Source organism: Parasteatoda tepidariorum, chromosome 2 (genome assembly GCF_043381705.1).
Source record: "Parasteatoda tepidariorum isolate YZ-2023 chromosome 2, CAS_Ptep_4.0, whole genome shotgun sequence".
Taxonomy (NCBI): domain Eukaryota; kingdom Metazoa; phylum Arthropoda; class Arachnida; order Araneae; family Theridiidae; genus Parasteatoda; species Parasteatoda tepidariorum.
The window spans coordinates 100201877-100220309 of record NC_092205.1 but is presented as its reverse complement, the minus strand read 5'-3'; the positions used below and the strand labels follow the sequence as shown (position 1 = coordinate 100220309).

The 18433-nt window shown below is 29.4% G+C and overlaps 1 protein-coding gene across 2 annotated transcripts in view; it reads right to left on the bottom strand.

The window, feature by feature from the left end:
- The window catches only part of LOC107444127 (scoloptoxin SSD14), a 48583-nt gene extending 30498 nt beyond the window's left edge, over window positions 1–18085 (bottom strand). The window contains exon 1 of one of the 2 annotated variants that reach the window (XM_016058209.3): window positions 17809–18085. In XM_016058209.3, the coding sequence (XP_015913695.1) occupies window positions 17809–17936 (128 nt within the window). In that variant the 5' untranslated portion in view covers window positions 17937–18085. Of the gene's footprint in view, window positions 1–6119; window positions 6309–17808 lie in introns of those variants that run through there. The other variant, XM_016058210.3, reaches the window with a different exon arrangement.
- Between the last annotated feature and the right edge of the window lie 348 nt (window positions 18086–18433).

Below are 18433 nucleotides of genomic sequence, written 5' to 3'. Positions count from 1 at the left end.
AACAATAATAATGAAGATGGCTGTTGATGGAAGATATTTTTTTGACTAATGGAAAAGTTTTGAACATCTTCAAGCAATCAAACTGGTTTTGATGTTTTTGCCTCAATTGCTAGATTTTGAAAGTCTAGTTCAAAAAAGATGATTTTAGACGAGTCCTAAGTGGGTTTCCTAAAGAGTGCTTGAAAACATTATATTTTAAAACCAATTTTTTCCTCTTACAAATTTTGTATTGTGACATTCTTTAAAATGAATGATTTAAACAACCTTACAATTCAAAATGTTTTAGACTCTTATTAAATAAAAAAAAATAATTATTAAAAATTATTATTATTATTATAGCATCGACTTATATATGGATAAACAAATTTTATAAATGTAGCAAAAATGTTTGTGTCATTTAATTATGATAAAATAGCTAAACCTGGGACTATTTGAATGTAATTTTCGAAGATTATTAAAAACACAAAATGACCATAAAAATAAGAAAATGTAAAAATCCAAAAATTTTCGGNAAATGTTTCGATTCGCTTAACAAATTCTCGAAATAAAGCAAAATACGCAAAAAAAAAATTAACATTAAGTCTCATTTAATTATGATAAAATAGCTAAACCTGGGACTATTTGAATGTAATTTTCGAAGATTATTAAAAACACAAAATGACCATAAAAATGAGAAAATGTAAAAATCCAAAAATTTTCGGTTTAAATGTGCACTAACAGCTTTCCAATACTTATTGGGAGTACAAATTAGTTCGGTCCGTTTTATTTTGCGGTTAAAAATGCATTTGTTTCAGAGCAAAATGAATGAACAGATTAATCAAAGTATTGTCCATCGCTTTCTACTACTTTTTCCCACCTCTCAGGCAATTTTCGAATTCCATCTCGAAAAAATGTCTCGTCTTTTGGGGCGATCCAAGTTAAGAGTCAATTTTTTATTTCTGCGAAAGAAGTGAACCGGTGACCTTCAAAATCATGCTGCATCCGTCGTTACAACCAGTAATCAGAAGGAGCAATGTCCGATGAATACGGCGGGTGCGGTAAAATATCCCACTTGAGCATTTCAAACTAATTTTTTACGACTTTTGCGACATGAGGCCGACCTTTAACATGCAGAAGATTAACTTTGGCATGTCTTTGCTCTATTCCGACTGTTTTTCTCGTAATTCAAGGCTCAAACGAATAAATTGTAGCCTATATCGATCACCCGTAATGGAATCGCCAGGTTGTAGCAGTTCATAGTATGCAACGCCATTCACCATTTTTGAAACGTGGAAACCATTCCCTACATGATTTATCAGCTGGAGCATTGTCACTATAAACTTCTACAAGCATTCGAGGAGCTTCAGCTGCACTTTTCCTAAAATTAAAGCAGGAACAGAAAACCTCCCTCAAATGCTGCTTAGTTACCACAAAATTTGACATATTCAACAAATTAAAAATATGGGTTTTGTATGAAACTCAAAGCCATATAAATTGAATATTATAGACAGATGTCTAACCTCTCTGAAACCACCAAAACCAGCTGTCACTATTCATAACAGTCAGGACCATCTTTTGAAAACGGACCGAACTCATTTGTACTCCCAGTAATATGGAAGGGCACGGAGTTGTAGTAGTGAATCATGAACTGAACAAAAGAGAGTTCGCGAAGCGAAATAATATTCCACAAGATAACTACTATATATGTCCCGCTGTTTCATACATTTAAATGAGTTATAAAACAGCCAAATAATTAACAAAAATTATTATTAACCACGTTCTTCAGGCATTCTCCATTTTATTTAGTAATAAAAATCTATCTTTACATTTGTATTCTAAACTAACCGTTGATGCCCGGGAGTTTAATTCTGCTAAGAATTTACAGCTTTAAAATTTTACTTCGACTTCATAAAACCTTATAATGGAACTTCATTTCTTTATCCTAACAAAGAACGAGAAAAGACAATGGAAAAATCATGATAATTTGTATTAAGACAATATAAAGAATAAACTCTTTGCACTGCTAAATAATCTCTCAGCCGAATAATATTTGAGTTTTAATAATATCCAAAAATTAAACTTTAAAAGTTGAGATTGAATCTGGGCAAAAGTTGGGAATGGGGAAATGATCCGTTTTATCGTAATCGAATTTTAAGGAACCAGATGTGTATTTGTGCATTTTAGTATCGTTTCATTGGATAACTAGGATGTAATAATAATCAACAAGAGCAACAAAAAAAAATTACAACGTTGAGGTTGGTGTGCCCCTAATGTTATTCTAAAATAAATAACACAGAAGTACTTTAAAAAGTTCAATAGAATTTTGAGAAAACTAGCAATATTAAAAAATTAATATATNACTAATTTGTACTCCCAATACTATGCGGAGTTCTAGTAGTGAATCATGAACTGAACGAAAGAGAGTCCGCGAAGAGGAATAATATTCTACAAGATGTCCCGCTGTTTCATACATTTTAATGTCTTAAAACAGCCAAATAATTAACAAAAATTATTATTAACCACATTCTTTAGGCATCCTCCATTTTATTTTGTAATAAAAATCTATCTCTACATTTGTATTCTAAACTAAGCGTTGATGCCCGGAAGTTTAATTCCGCAAAGAATTTACAGCTTTAAAATTTTACTTCGACTTCATAAAACTTTATAATGGAACTTTCATTTCTCTTTCCTAACAAAGAACGAGAAAAGACAATGGAAAAACCATGATAAGACACTATAAAGAATAAACTTCTTGCACTATTGATAAATAATCTCTTAGGCGAATAATATTTGAGTTTTAATAATATCCAAAAATTAAACTTTAAAAGTTGAGATTGAATCTGGGCATGAAGTTGGAATGGGGAAATGATCCGTTTTATCGTAATCGAATTTTAAGGAACCAGATGTGTATTTGTGCATTTTAGTATCGTTTCATTGGATAACTAGGATGTAATAATAATCAACAAGAGCAACAAAAAAAAATTACAACGTTGAGGTTGGTGTGCCCCTAATGTTATTCTAAAATAAATAACACAGAAGTACTTTAAAAAGTTCAATAGAATTTTGAGAAAACTAGCAATATTAAAAAATTAATATATATATATTGTAATTTTTATTCAATGAACGCGATATTGTCCTGTCTTTTGACATTTTTTTAAAAAAATAAATTAATGAATAAAAAATTTCAAAAATTTTTGGTTAGAGTGCTGCCGTTTGGATTGTATTTTTGGAGTTTCACTGTACACATTCTATCTCTCCTTATTATAAAATCTCACTTTCAAGTCTTTTTTTTTTCCGGTTTTACATCGGAAAAATAAGAGTGGCGACCAGCTGTAAACCTCAACCAAATTTTTATTTCAATCCAAAATCGACTCTTTTTTTCTTTAATATAGTGTACTGGCCATCTCTTTTATTTGAAAAATATTTTCCATACATTAAATACATACATCAATCAAATTGAGAATAATTAATAACTGACATGTATTTACCTGTACATAACTATTTTAACAAACGATTAGATTAAGCTATGGAATAAATAGAACTGAAAATTAAAATTTTCAAAGATTTTGAAAGAAGAATACAGCGTTAAGATGACAGCTCTGATGCCATTAGATGAAATTTTTTGTTATTTCTCTGAAACTACCGAGGACAATCACTTTAACTTCAATTTTTTCCCCCTTTTCAGGATAATGTCAGTGCTGTGCTATCCCATTGACAAATGCTGCCAACTTTTTTTATTCCTTCTAAGATTGATTTTTTTAGTGGTAGTGAAATAAAATTTGAAATATCAATCGAAAGAAAAAATATTTTTATATTTTGCCATAGTCCAATAACACCCTCGGACGATTATTATGCATTATTATAAATGTTTTATTCCTGTGTAACGATGCTGAAAATCATTTTAAACCTAATTTTTAAATCAAAGATTTAAACAGAAAAGCAAAAGTGTCGCTATAGCTTTAAATTTAAAATATTTCGGAAAATATAAAAGAATTGGCAGCAACGGTATTACCAATATATTATAGTTACGTATATATTTGCAATACCGTTGTATATATTGTATTACAAAAATATAATAGTTTAAATACGACAAGCATACTGGAAGGGTTTTCCTAGTAAACTATTAATATAGTTCTAATTTAATGGACAGAAATCTGGTGCTTACCACAAAGAAATGCTATAAAGAGATTCCTTCCACTCTTAACACTTTCGGACAAAATGATTACAGCGCCTCGCTGTGATAAAAAGCATTACATACTCATTGCCCAAAGAATGAGTTTATCGTTTTCTTCCATTGTTTTTAATTTAATTTATGGAATTCTGTTTGATCATCTGGTTGTTGGTTTCATTTTGATTCCAATATAATGCTTGAATTTTTATTTCCTTTAAAGATGTCGAGTGTTAATGAGCGGTGCGCAAGGCCAGTAAAATAAGCCGCATCTGTATCTCATTTTGTACAAATGTAAACAGCGCGTTGCTAAGACAACGCAATTATAATTACAATCCTGAAGTTCTATATATTTGGATATAAAATTAATAATGAATGTATATATTTTATATTAACTTGTAAATAACTGTAGATATTAAATGTCAATTTACTTCGTATTTATTCAGCTATTTTGTTTAAAAGCAAAATGCAACTGAAAAAAGAGAGAACAAAATTTAAAAATAAAAATAACAATAAAATAGATATTTTCTAATAACAATATATTAAAAAAAAAAAGCTGCATTGGTATTTCTCATTTAAATAATTCGACAATCCAGAAAAATGTCGCCCTGGTAACTATTTTCAGCATTTACAACAGCTTATTCTCTTAATTCAGTTTATTTTTTAGTCATTTTTTATAAGTTACTGTAAATGACCACAAACAAGAGAATGTCAACAATCACATAGTTGTTATATCCCGAAATATTTATTATACCCAGTTTGATATTAATTTATCCGTTGATATTATTATATTTTATTCGATATTACTATCTGCTGAGGATAGATTAGAAGAAACATCATTGTTCGGAATACCGGTTAAATACATACCGGGCAGTGGCTTTCGGACATTTACCACACCGACTATGTGATTGTCAGCAATCACTAATTTTGGTCATTCACAGTAACACAGACACTAAAAAACAAATTCACAACTAGACTAGAAGTCGCTGATTACGATAAGCGAATTCAAGTGACCGATATAAAACCTAATTTTAAGATGGATGAGACGCTGAAAAGAAAATTCATTTTTCAAACTTAATGTTTTTAAAATAATTTTCTTTAATTAATTCAGGGTATCTGCTACATTTGAGATTTTCAAATCCCTGACTTTCCATGAAGAATTTCTCATGACTTACCGAAGTGACTATTTGCTCCGACAAAAACACAACAATAAATTTAAAAAAGCATCATAATAACATTAATTGAAATGATAGGTATAACCAAAACTGTTATACTCTACATCTTCATATTTATTGATTTCAAACTTCAAAAATAGAGTAAAGAAAGAGTTGAAGCAATAAAATGGCTGAAAAAAATACAAAAGCAACTAACTAAATACTAGTTAGTTAAAGCTGTTTTATTTCTTCTTTAAAGTAGTAAGTGTAACATAAAAAGCCCTAAACTAAAATTTTAAATTGATAAAATAAAAAAAATAAAAAATTCTGAGATCATAGAAGTTTAAAAGATAATTCGCTCTAGAAATGATGTTCTTTCTTTCATATTTTGAAGGAAAAAAAACACCATAATTTTTAAAGAACAGGATAAAAACATTTTATATTTTAATAGAATATGACTATGAGTGGGGATTTTGATATTTGGAAACATCGGAACACTGTGAAATTGGGAGGGGGGGGGATAAATTCCATTTTAAAAATGAGATTTTTCGGCTACCTAAACCCATGATTTTTTTTTAAAAAAAATAGTTGAAATCATGACATTTCATGACAAATTTTGTTCAATAGAGAAATCCATGACTTTCTACGATTTTTCATGACTTTCCAGGTGCGCAGATACCCTGTTAATAATACCACAAATTCCATCGATGAATTTTGTTTATAAAATAGGAGCCGCAGCGGAAATGAGAACCGCTGGTAGAGAGAGCCTCTTGGGGGAGGGGGAGAGACAACAGCATGAAATGAAAAGAGGCGTTTACCTGTTTGGCTTTGGCTCCAGCGGTTCGTATTTGATAGTTCCATATGTATAGAAATCAGGTGCGTGATCATTACGGCTGAAGAGTCGAGTGCCTTCCGGCTGAATCTTAGCCATCTTAGAAATCAAATAAGCTAATGGGTCCACATTCGGTGATCAGAAAAAGTTCAGAGATAAGAGAGAGCGAAATCACAAAACGGGAAACAAAAGAAAAAGATAAGAAGGAACACATATTAGTGATAAAACACCGATAGCAAGCTGCGAAATAAAAAGGCTAGCGACTCATTTACGTAATAAGCCTAAAATATTGTTTTGATATTCCATGCAAACGATCCTATTCATAGCGTTAGAATAAGATTTATTTACGTGAAATATTTCATTTTTATTGCCTTGTGTTTTATTGGTGGTTAATGGAAACGAAAATTTTCAAATCGAATTTCGGATCATTTTAAAGGAATAGATATAATCACTTTAAAATTCTTAGAATATGCAAAAACGTCTCTAAAATCCAGCTCCTACATTTTTAAAGATATAATAGCCAATTTCAACTGTTATATGATGTAAGGTAATCATTACATTAATTAAAATTACTTCTCATGAATAATTTTTTATTGTCCATCCAGGTAATCGTTCATTTTATTACGATTCACCTATTAACAAAATATTCTTAAGTGAAATACGGACGGAGGTGACCTCATTCTACAAAGTGCAGCAACTTGATATAGTCTCTAACGGAAATATTCAGCGATGCAGTATCAATAGCTGTACATAATTGCATGATTTTGTGCACCTCTCGATTATATCCCGCAAATGTCCCGAATTATTCGCTGGAATTCTCCAGAATGTTTTTCAAATCAATAGCGAACAATTAAGGCTCCGTGGCATTGGCATCTATCAGAATTGTTTGGGTACATGAAATCTATGAATGGCCACGGGTGGTCTCCAAGCAACTGAACAAAACCATTTCCAGTCAATGATCGATGCAACTGGACCATAGGATGCAATCCATGCCGTGAAAAAGCAGTCCATTATGAAGGGATCACCAGATTGCACAGTGCTTTGTTGACAACTTAGACTTCGTGAAAGTCTGCGAGAACATGATAAAAACATTTTATATTTTAATCAAATATGACTGTGACTGGAGATTTTGTTATTCAGATATTTAGAATTCCTTCAAGGTAGGTATCTAGGTTTTGTGATACATATTATATAAAAGAGTTTGGGTATTCCTGCAAACATATCCCTATACAATTATAACCACGTTCTTGTTGACTCGCTTTCATGTTTGAAAGCTTGCAAATCGATATCTCGACCAGTTTCTGACTAGACAGAGCACTTAAATCTCCACCAGGCTATGGTGTTGATGCAACAAAGAAGGCCTTTCGCACTGATCAATTTAGTAGTCCAAGGTGAAGAACAATAATTGCATACCGGGGAGAGGGGAATAAAAATGATGTCACAACGTTCATACTACTAAAGGATATCTCGATTACAGTTTCGCTCTCTTAGAAGGTGACGGCAGATTATCTAAAAATACTTTTTTTTTTTTAAATGCACGGCCAGCGAAAACCACTTTAAATGAAAAATAATGCCCTTAAAAAAATTCGACAACATTTTTTAAATCAATTTCCTTTCAAAAATTTATAAATTTTATTTTATATTTACAAACTTAATAAAAATAAGGTAATAATTGAAATAAATAAGTAATTTATGATTAAAATAAAATGGCAATATATACTTGAAAATTTATTAAATCTTAGTTATAACCTACAATAACATAATTGTATTATGTATTATCATATAATTTTGATAATCTCAAAATTAAAAATTTGTACATAATCCAAAAGCAAATTCTGAACAACTCTGTTAAACATCGACACTTGTTTGGAAAAGAAATTTAAGATAATCAAATCCAATGTAAAATTTACACAAATTCATAAAGGAAAAAAAAATTCATAAGCAAAATGTTCTTAAAATGAATAATGTAATCTTAACTAAAAGATTGAAAAAAATCTAAAATATGACCCCTCCCCCCAAAAAAAACTATAATGAATGCCTTATAAAAAATAATATATAAAAAAAAGTGTCAAAAATGCATTTATCATCCTATATTGCTATCCTAGTCTTGCTGATAATGATACAGGTTTTATTCTTTCTTTCAATGCTACAATCAAAATGCATCGTCATATTATCGCCAAATGGAATTAATCACTATCAAAATTTCAAATAACTAGAGAACGCAGTTTCAACTACAACTTTATGCCTGACAACAATAGAAATTTTAATCAGTGAATTTTTAATCAGAGAATCAGAATTCTGACAAATTAGAGTGCTCACATTATGTAACCTGCAAGAAGAAATGGACGCTAACTATCTGAGACGTTGCCCTGCACTTCATCCACCTGGGAACGTTATTGGCCGGCGATTATACATTATTAATGACCTATAGACTCTTTCTTTTTGTAGCTCTTGTTTCCGTTTTTTGTTCTTTCTTTGTATTGTTCTCAGCTACAAATTTGTCTTTTATGTCTGCCATTGAAAATAAAAACATTTTAAATGGATCACTGTGCTGGAAGACAAAACAACATTCAATCGTAACCTAATCGTTACAAGCACAAGTTATCGCCAATCGTTAACTCGGTGCCTGAGGACAACACAGATGACTTCAATTGTGTCTTAAACGAAACAGAATTTATTACCATCAAAAGAAATTATTCTTTAACAAAACTCCGACAACTTTCAAACTATCTAGAGCAGAGGTTTCCAACTTACATGAGGCCGGGGGCCACAATTAAAAACACAAATCAAATGGCGGGCCGCAACTTCATCAAAATTTTTTGGACTCTTATGTTTGAAGGAACATACATATTTCTGTCGGAGTTTTATCAAGTAGTACAAAACAAAAGTATTGAATTACAAATTAAAATAAGAAGTAGATTTTTAAAAATATTTAATTGTTATTAATAATATTTTTAAAAATATTAAATAAATAGTAAAAATTCGGGCTGCAATAACTTTCAAGTGAGCACCTATGTATTAAACAATTAATGTGCAACAGATATCTAATTGTATTAAAACTTACGTAGTAGCACACAAAATATTCAATGAGAAAATTGAAGTTTTTCTGCTGCAACCACCAGAGAATAGATATTTACATTTTAAATTTACAAATGTGTGTTTAAATATTTTTGTACAAAATGAGTGGTTTCAAAAAGATGAATCGGAGAATTTCTTCGAGAAAATTTCTGATACGCACATGCTAAATCATCTTCACAAAATACGAAAAAAATTAAATAAAAAAAGAGCAGCATACATGATTATTTTTGTATTTGAATGAATATTTTCTTGAATGCAAAACCTGAGAAATAATTTTTTTGCACCATGGTATGTTAAATTTCACAGAAACGAAGAAATTAGGTTTTTATTAACGAGAAAAGTATTTTAAACCCATATAGATTTTTTACGAGAATTGTCCGCAAAAAAATGACAACTAATATATTTTAATTCGCGAGTCACAAAAAAGGCTTCGCGGGGCCCCCGGGCCGCCAGTTGGAAACCACCGATTTAGTGGAAACCAATTTGGTTTAAATTAAATTAAAAAGAATCAATGTGCTAAATTAACCAATCAAATGCTTCTTTCTTTAATTACTTTATAAATTGAATAACAAAAGAAGTCAAGGTTTACATGAAATGTCTATTTATACACATATACCCCACGTCTTTCTACTAGCTTTCAATTCGTTTACAATCGTTCTAACCAAGTATTTCTTAGGTCTTCTTCTTTTTCTATTGCCCTGAGGGTTCCAATCAAAAGCTTGTTTTACTTTAAATTTTTCTGGTTTACGTAGAACTTGTCCTATCTATTTCCATTTACATTTTTTAATTTCCAGATCCATCGGTTTCTGTTTCGCTTTTTCAAAGATTTCTGCATTACAAATTTCATAGGACCACTTAAAACGCAAGATTCTTCTTTAAAAGTTGTTAATAAGTACTTGAGGTTTTTTCGTGTTATTTTTATTGAAGTGATTTTGCCTTTTTTTTTATTGAAGCACTTTGTTATTTTTACTGAAGTGCTTTTTAGATCCTTGCCTCGTCTGAGATCAGAATATGTCATTTAATTATTTAAGATCAATTTTCAAAATTTTAGTTTTATTTCGATNCACTTATATATATATATATCACAACAAATAAATACAAAAAGGACAAAGAGAAAAACGAAGAAAATTAAGAACCTCAATAAGTTTTATTTTTTGCGCATAAGCTGCAACTACATAAAAATCATAAAATAAGTTCAAAATGCAGATAAAACATGGAAAAAATTACTGAATAGTTAAAAAGTTGAAGTTACAGAATAATGTTTTCATATTTTGTAATCTGGCCATCTTGTGACCAAAATATTTTAAATCATTCTTGAAAATTTTCCCGTTCATGTACGTTTCTTTGAATTCGCTGCTTGTTTTATGTTTTGTTCTGTTTTTTTTTTTTCTTTGCATTTTATTTTCTGCTTTTACGCGATATTTATCACTTAATGTACTCTATTTTGTTTCGAAAAATTTTTTTGAGTGCTCCTCACTCTATTGTATTGATATAATCGTGCGAGCTGATGAAAAAATTATACCTTTTTTCTTTTTTTTTCAATGGATATTTATTAATCCTTTCTTTTTTTTTTTTTTTAAATTTTTTTTTTTTTTTGGATTTNTATTCTGTAATTTTTACAAAATAAGAAAGAAATATGGGAAATTTTTTTTAAAGAAGAAAAATTTAAATGTTTTTCAAAAATATTTAAAAAGTCGGGGGAAAAATAAAGAAAAAACATGATATCTTTTCATATCGTTTCAGACATAATCGTTTCGCATCAGCCCACACGATTATATCTGCAAAAAAAAAGTGTTTTCTAATTTCGTTATTAATATCATCATCAGCATTGGCACGACAGCCCTTTGTGAGCCTGGGCCTTCCTCAGAAGCTTTTCCCATTCTGCCCTTCTCCCAGCAATTGTTTTCCAGTTCTTTACTTTTAGGATGGCAAAATCCTCATCTACACAGTCCTTTCATCTCTTTTCGGGCCTTCCTCTTGGCCTTTTATTGGAGGGGGTTGCATTAGAGACTCTCAATGCTGTTCGTTCTGGGCTCATTCTCACTACATGCCCGGCCTATCTCATTCTACTTAATTTAATAGATCGTTATTAATATAGCCAAAGCAAAATATATCAATACAATAGTGTGAGGTGCACCAAAAAAATTGAAACGAAAAAAGAACATACTAAGCAAAAAAATACAAAACAAAACAAAACAAATCAAGCAAAAAATAGAAAATAAAAATTGAAGAAAAATAAAGAATAAAACACAATATGTAACATGTAAATTGAATAGCTAATTTAATTTTAATTCCACTTACCGGAATCTTTCAAAAATTATTTAAAATATTTGCGTAATAAGTTTGCAAGATTACAAAATGTGAAAATAAAAGCGTAAATAGAGAGAGCGGGATGCTTGTTATGGCGCATTCTTACTGATTTACAGAAACGCCTTTGATTTGTTAGTTATCGTGGATTGGCCCACAAAGTAAATATTTCACAAGGGTAATAATATTACACTGGGAAATTCAAAGCTTATTATTAATAGGATTGAATTTTAATTATAAAATATTAATTCCGATGATTTTCAGAGAAATTATGAACATTTATTGAAAAAAAAAACTTGATTGAAAAATATTCTTTATTAAATATTAGCAGATTTTTTGCCACGGATTTCACCAGATTGGACTTGCACACAGTTAAAATATAAATGTAGTCAATTAAGAAATTTTTAATAAATTTATCAATGAGTATAACTTAAAATAAGTAATAACGTTGTTTAGATATCCATTGTTTGTTTATTTTTATCAAAACTTGGTAGAGTTTGAACATTTGTTTTTTGGAGAAATAAACATAACTACAATTTTTTTTAATTCTATTCGATTCTTCTACAAATTATTCTAATTCTATTTGATAAAAAAATAGAATGTAAATAAATGCTTTTTAGAAAACTTAGAATTCCATGTCATTAGTTTATTTATATTAAATTTAAAATCGTTTTGGTCAACAATACAGATATTTTCTTCTTTTTAATACTTAAATCCAAAAAATTAATATTATAGTCATGACTATGAAGCAAGATTTATTCCTTGGAGTAAATATTATTTAACAGAATTATGTAATCTTGAAAATTTAACATAATTAAATCATCAATAAATCTAAAAACAAATTTAATATTAAGAGCATTTTTCTTTTCTTTTCATAATAGTGAAAAATAAGTTAGTTAAAAGAGATGAAAAATTAGATCTTTGTGACATACTTGAATAAAGATATGTTTTTCATTGAAGATGGCAAATATTAATTTGACAAATTAGTGCTTACAAACAAAAATGCAATAACAAATAATGTAATTAAAATGACAAATATTAATTTGAATTCCCCAATAATCAAAATCGCAATTAAGGATATTTTTATAATCATAAGAACAACTTTAAGTTTAGAAAGGTAAATGCTAATGAAGATATCTTGGAAATCAAACATCGCAATAGATTTAATTTTATTTTGTTCAATAAATTTTAAAATAAGTTGATTATTAGTGATAATTCAAGAAAAACCTTTTAATAATATTGCTAATAATTTTATTTAAGTAGTTAGAGATGCCAGGCTTAATTAAGTAAGTATTAGATCCACAAATGATAGTTCTAAATTTAATAGGAATTTTAAAAATTTTGGACAGATAAGTAAGCATGGAAATTGTATATTATTAATTTTAATTTTTAACCTTTTATAGAAAGCTGTTAATAATTTTAATTTTCAACCTCTTATAGAAAGCTTTTAATAATTTTAATTTTTAACCTCTTATAGAAAGTTGTTATTAATTTTAATTTTTAACCTCTTATAGTTGTAAATTAATCCAATATAATAGGAGAAATAGTTAGGAAGAAAAGTGTTGAAATATATTTATATTCATAAATTCCATTAGTTGGTTCTCTCTGTGATTAGTTTCATTCGATTCAGGGCTTAAAAATTAACATAGAGAGATCGTGAATAAATAGAGAGAAGTTCGCCCGAGATACAAAGGTCTTTGCTGTCAAACAAAGAAATTAGTCGTTATATAATTTCTAACACAATTAATTAATAAATTTTACATTCTAATTATTATACTCAATCTATTATAATTATTATATTTATTCATTTTAATTACATTAATTAATTTTACATGCTTAATAACTTTACCAAACATATGTTTTAAAAAAACAAAAAAGTTTATGAAAATTTTATCATGAATCCTGAGTCCATCCGAACCTTCATCTAACTGAAATACTAATGAAACATTGTAATTTTTATACATAAAACCTTAATAACTACTAAAAATACTTCTAACACCTCGAATTTAATCGCATTCGATTCAACGTAAAGAAAAACAGTGGAAAATTTTTTTTCCCTGTATAGAGGAGATTTACTTCTTCCTTCAATTTTAAACAACTGACAAACATTTCAGCATTAAAATACGTGGAACATTAAAAATGTTTTTAGAAAAGCACAATGCATAAAACATATGCATTTAAAATGCATAGAACATTTAAAAAGTGTTTAGCTTTGAAAAAAGTATTTAATTTTAAGTAAAAGAAAAATTTTATTTCTTAGTAAGCATTCATTACAAACTATAAAAAATAATAATTCGTTTTGAAACCTTTCTATTATTTAAGATTCACAATGAGCTATTGGCGATGGTCAGGAAAACATTTGTGAGAATGATCCGGACACAACATACATACGTCACACAACATCCAACCGTAAGCAGATCGTATATTTAATCTGAACTAGAGAACGATCAATCTTCAATTCAATACCCCCAGAAGTATAATTTGTTAGGAGAACATGGAGGATTTCTGTGACCCCACAGATTTAGCGTGCACCAGTCACCATTTACTATACAGGAGAAGTCTACGGATCGAACTCACGACGTCTTGAACCGTTTTGAAACCAATCAGAAAATGAGTTTTTCAAAAATACATTTTTTAGCCTGTTAATAGTGTTTAATGTTTGTGCTAGTCCAGTTTTTCTCTTTTCTTTCAAAAGAAAAATGAGAGCTAAATTAGGTAAACAAAAGAGGCAGTACTTGATACAAAAAGAAAGGTATGTCATGCTTCAATTTTTAAGGTTACATGGTGGTAACACACACATCACCTAACCTGGATATGTAGGCTCTAAGCCTACCACCTAGCCCCATTTCTTATGGTTTTAGTCATGTTAGGAATGTGATATAATTTTGACGACACCTAATTTGGTACACCTCTTAATCTCACCACAACATCTTTCAGTCACAGTAGATTTTAAAGATTAAACTTGCAATTCACAACTGATCATCACAATGCCATACTAAGCCTAACACCTTCTAGAATAAAGCAGCATGGATCAATTTAGTTATTCAACATAATAAACGTAAACTGTTCAGTGGAGGAAATTAAGAAAGATGTCACTACATTTGAGTTACTAAGCAGCACAAATCTAACTTCTTGTTCCCCGTGCTATGGACTTCTCTCTTTTAGGAGATACCTATTGATTGAGCTTCGCTTCAGAAACACACAAATACCACTCTTTTTTGATTCTAGAAAAACTGCTTTCTCACAGCATAACTCACGCTTCAAATCAACATTTTTTCTGACTAAAAATTTTCAATAAAGCAATTAAAAAACTTGCAATAAATACTTAAAACTTGCAATAAAAATGTGGTGACATGTCTTAACAGTTTTCAAGTAAACAAATGCAAATGTAAAAATTACAGATGCCCCCTTTCAGGTAAAATCAATTTAAAATTTTGCAAAAATTCTATTATGGACAGTAATGTTCAAAATAGCAGAAAAATTTTACAAATTTCTCCCTAATGCTTAAAAGAAAACACAAATAGGAAATTTCACATTATATTCTATTATAATATTTGTATCACATAATGGTGATCAACGCTAATATTGAAATGCAAGTGATTCATTTTAAAAAAACACTGTGTCGTGTTTCAAAACGAGTATATGTATTACAGATGCACTGTTACAGTTCAATTCAAAATTCTGCCAAAAAGCACACTCTTTCTCAAGTAACAGTGTTTATATATCGCAATTGAGGATAATTAAAAAAATAATAGAAACCAAATATTACAAAAATATAATATAAACCAAAAATAAAGCTTATAAGATATGCAGCTTGTGCTCAATGACAATGAAACCACTTGCTACATGAGTACTTTCCCAATATTAAAATTGTCAGAATGAATTAATTAATCAAAAAATGTCCCCACCCCTTACTAACAATTATTTGAAATTTTAATCTAATCTTTAATCTAATCTCTAAATTTTATCTAAATTTTAAATAAATATCTACTTTAAATGTGAAAAATCATTCCCAAAACTATTTTTAGTTACAAAACTTAATTATTTAAAATATTACAACAAAATAAAAAAAAATTTGTACTGTTATCTAAAATTGCAATGTCAATTTGCTCCCTTGAGGGCAGCTTGATTATTAGGATTACTATTGCTTTGATTACAGGGGTGATTGTGAGCCCAACTCAAAAATCCTCAAAATTTCTTAAGTAAAATCATTTATGACGCATTTCAAACAGGGTGTGTAGTCAAATTTATCAACAAAAAATAGGCACCTTTTAAGCACTCAAAAAATATTTTTAAGCTCTTTGAAAAATATCATAATTAGACAAGGTTGGCAAGTTTTTGACAATTGATGGTTTTATCCGGTTTTATTTACAGTGACGAAGATGATGGTGCATCACAAACGATGAAATTAATAAGAGAAATAAAATTTTCTATCATTAATAGGAAAAAAAATTGACTATGTTCAGTTGGTCCCCGTAATCAGCAAAAATTCGAGAGATTTTTCAATTCTATTACAGAGGGCGGGAAATGAAGTCTGAAATTGAGAATATCTTGCAAAAAGCAGCAGGGTTGCACATGAGAGTCAAAAATCTTTACCGCTGAATCCAGCTTGGTATACCTAAGTGGGGNGTTCGGTCCGCCCGCAAAGTGATCAAAGGTGAGAGATTTTTCAATTCTATTACAGAGGGCGGGAAATGAAGTCTGAAATTGAGAATATCTTGCAAAAAGCAGCAGGGTTGCACATGAGAGTCAAAAATCTTTACCGCTGAATCCAGCTTGGTATACCTAAGTGGGGACCCGCAAGTATTTAATCAAACACAGTACCGTTCCTGGGGTGGCGAACGCCTGCGAGCAAGAATAATTTTGTGCGCCCCTATATACTATGCTTATACTTCGAATAGTTGAATTTGGCGCCTTTTAAATTGGGCGCCTGCGTGTGGGGCATTCGCTGCATACCCGCCAGGAACGGCACTGATCAAAAATATAAAACAAATGGTGTACACTACAGACCGGCGGTGCGCCGAAATAGATTGGGGTTGAATTAATTGTGAAAACCTTGAATAGGACAATGTCCTTTTGCATAATTTGTGGCGAAAAATCAACATGTTAAGGAAAAATATCACATTTCGGAAAAGGGAAAATTAAGCACCTTTTAAAAACATCCATGGAAAAAAGCACCTTTAAGGGCTTTTAAAAATCAAAAATAAGCACCTTTAAGCACTTTTTAAAAACAATACGCACCCTGTCAAAATATTAATGTCTTTATAAATTTAAATCATTGATATTTTCACAACATGAAATTCTAAAAAATTATATGCAGCATAATTTAAATTTAAGTTTACTTTTATCTCGAATTAAATTTATTATTTTACCAGAAAAAAATATTTAGAAATGAAAGAGATGACAAAGATAAATTCTAGTTCTTATATTTTTAAATAAAATATACATGAATATTTATACATAAATGTGATCGATAATTTCTTGAAACTTCTGGACCTTGGATTTCCAGAACATAATTGGCGAAAAATCCAGATTTTTTCCAGAGCACAATCATCTCTGTGATTATCAAGATATAAAATTAGATTCAATATCACATGAAAGTTCATAGAAGTTATTAAATACTTTTGGAGAGTCAAAAATTAATTTGAAAGAAATTTAATTCATCTTTTAGACATTTATTTTTATCATTTAGAAAATTAGACATGTTGCTACTTAACAAATTAATATAAAACTGTACACTCAACCTATATTCATAGCTGGATTGATTTTTTTGAAAAATTATTCACTGATATTCCAGCTTGAAAAATAAATACCAAAAAAAATATTCTTTATCTAACTAGTAAACCTTTCCATAGAATACTTTCATTTAAATTTCTACATTAACGGAACATAGCAAAACAATAAAAATGTGAATATTAAATTGACTTTATTTAAAAAGATTAAACACACATGTTTATTAATAATATAGTGTTATTTTAGTAAAAAAAAAAAATGCTAAAATACTAATTAATGTTTTTTTAAATCAAACCTTTTCAAATATTTCAGAATTCATATAAAAAAAACTGAATGTTTTTTTTCATAAAAAATTTAGAAGAAAAAGAATATATAAGTAATAGCCTATTTTACATCAAAGCCACATTCATTTGAAAACAAAAATTTTAACCTAAATTGTAAATTTAACTTTAAACTGTAGTTTTAATTCAAAAGACAATTATACTGTAATTAAGTACATAAACAAACGATAAGTGAAGTAAATAAAGAATGGATTAATCAAAAACGTTCATTAATACCGTTGATATGGAAATGTAGCTGCAGAAGCCGTATGATTTTGCGCTAATTCACTTTCCTTTTCATCAAAAGTGTTCAATTGTACATAGGATCCGTGAGTAACACGGTTAACAGACGAATCACGATTCATTATGAGTGTAAAAAAGTCTTAATGAATTCAGTATATTTAAGTATAAAATAGTTTTTTTTTACTATAAAAACATTTCTTTACATAAAACGTCAAACTAAACACAAACGTCGGTGGTTACCATGTTACGCAATACTGTTTGTAAACAGTTAAATGTACAGTTAATGATTCTAAAGGAATATTTTTTCCCTTTTTGGAAATTTATTTTGCTTAAAAATTTAAAAGTTAACGCCAAAAAGCATGATGACAAAAAAAAACCTTTTAACCACTCCCCAGTTTCCAAAATTGCATTTTTCCTCATGGTGTTCACCATATAAGCTACAAGTTCCGTTTTCGATGTTAGTCGAGGAAGAATGAGAATCTGATTGGTGAAATATTCTCTTGCGAAAAGCTTGCGATCGTTTTACGTAAAAAAAACTTGTAAAAGTGCATCATTTACTTATTGGTGATCGCAACGCTCGAATACGCCATCTGGGGAGAGACCGGTTTCAAGTCTTTTC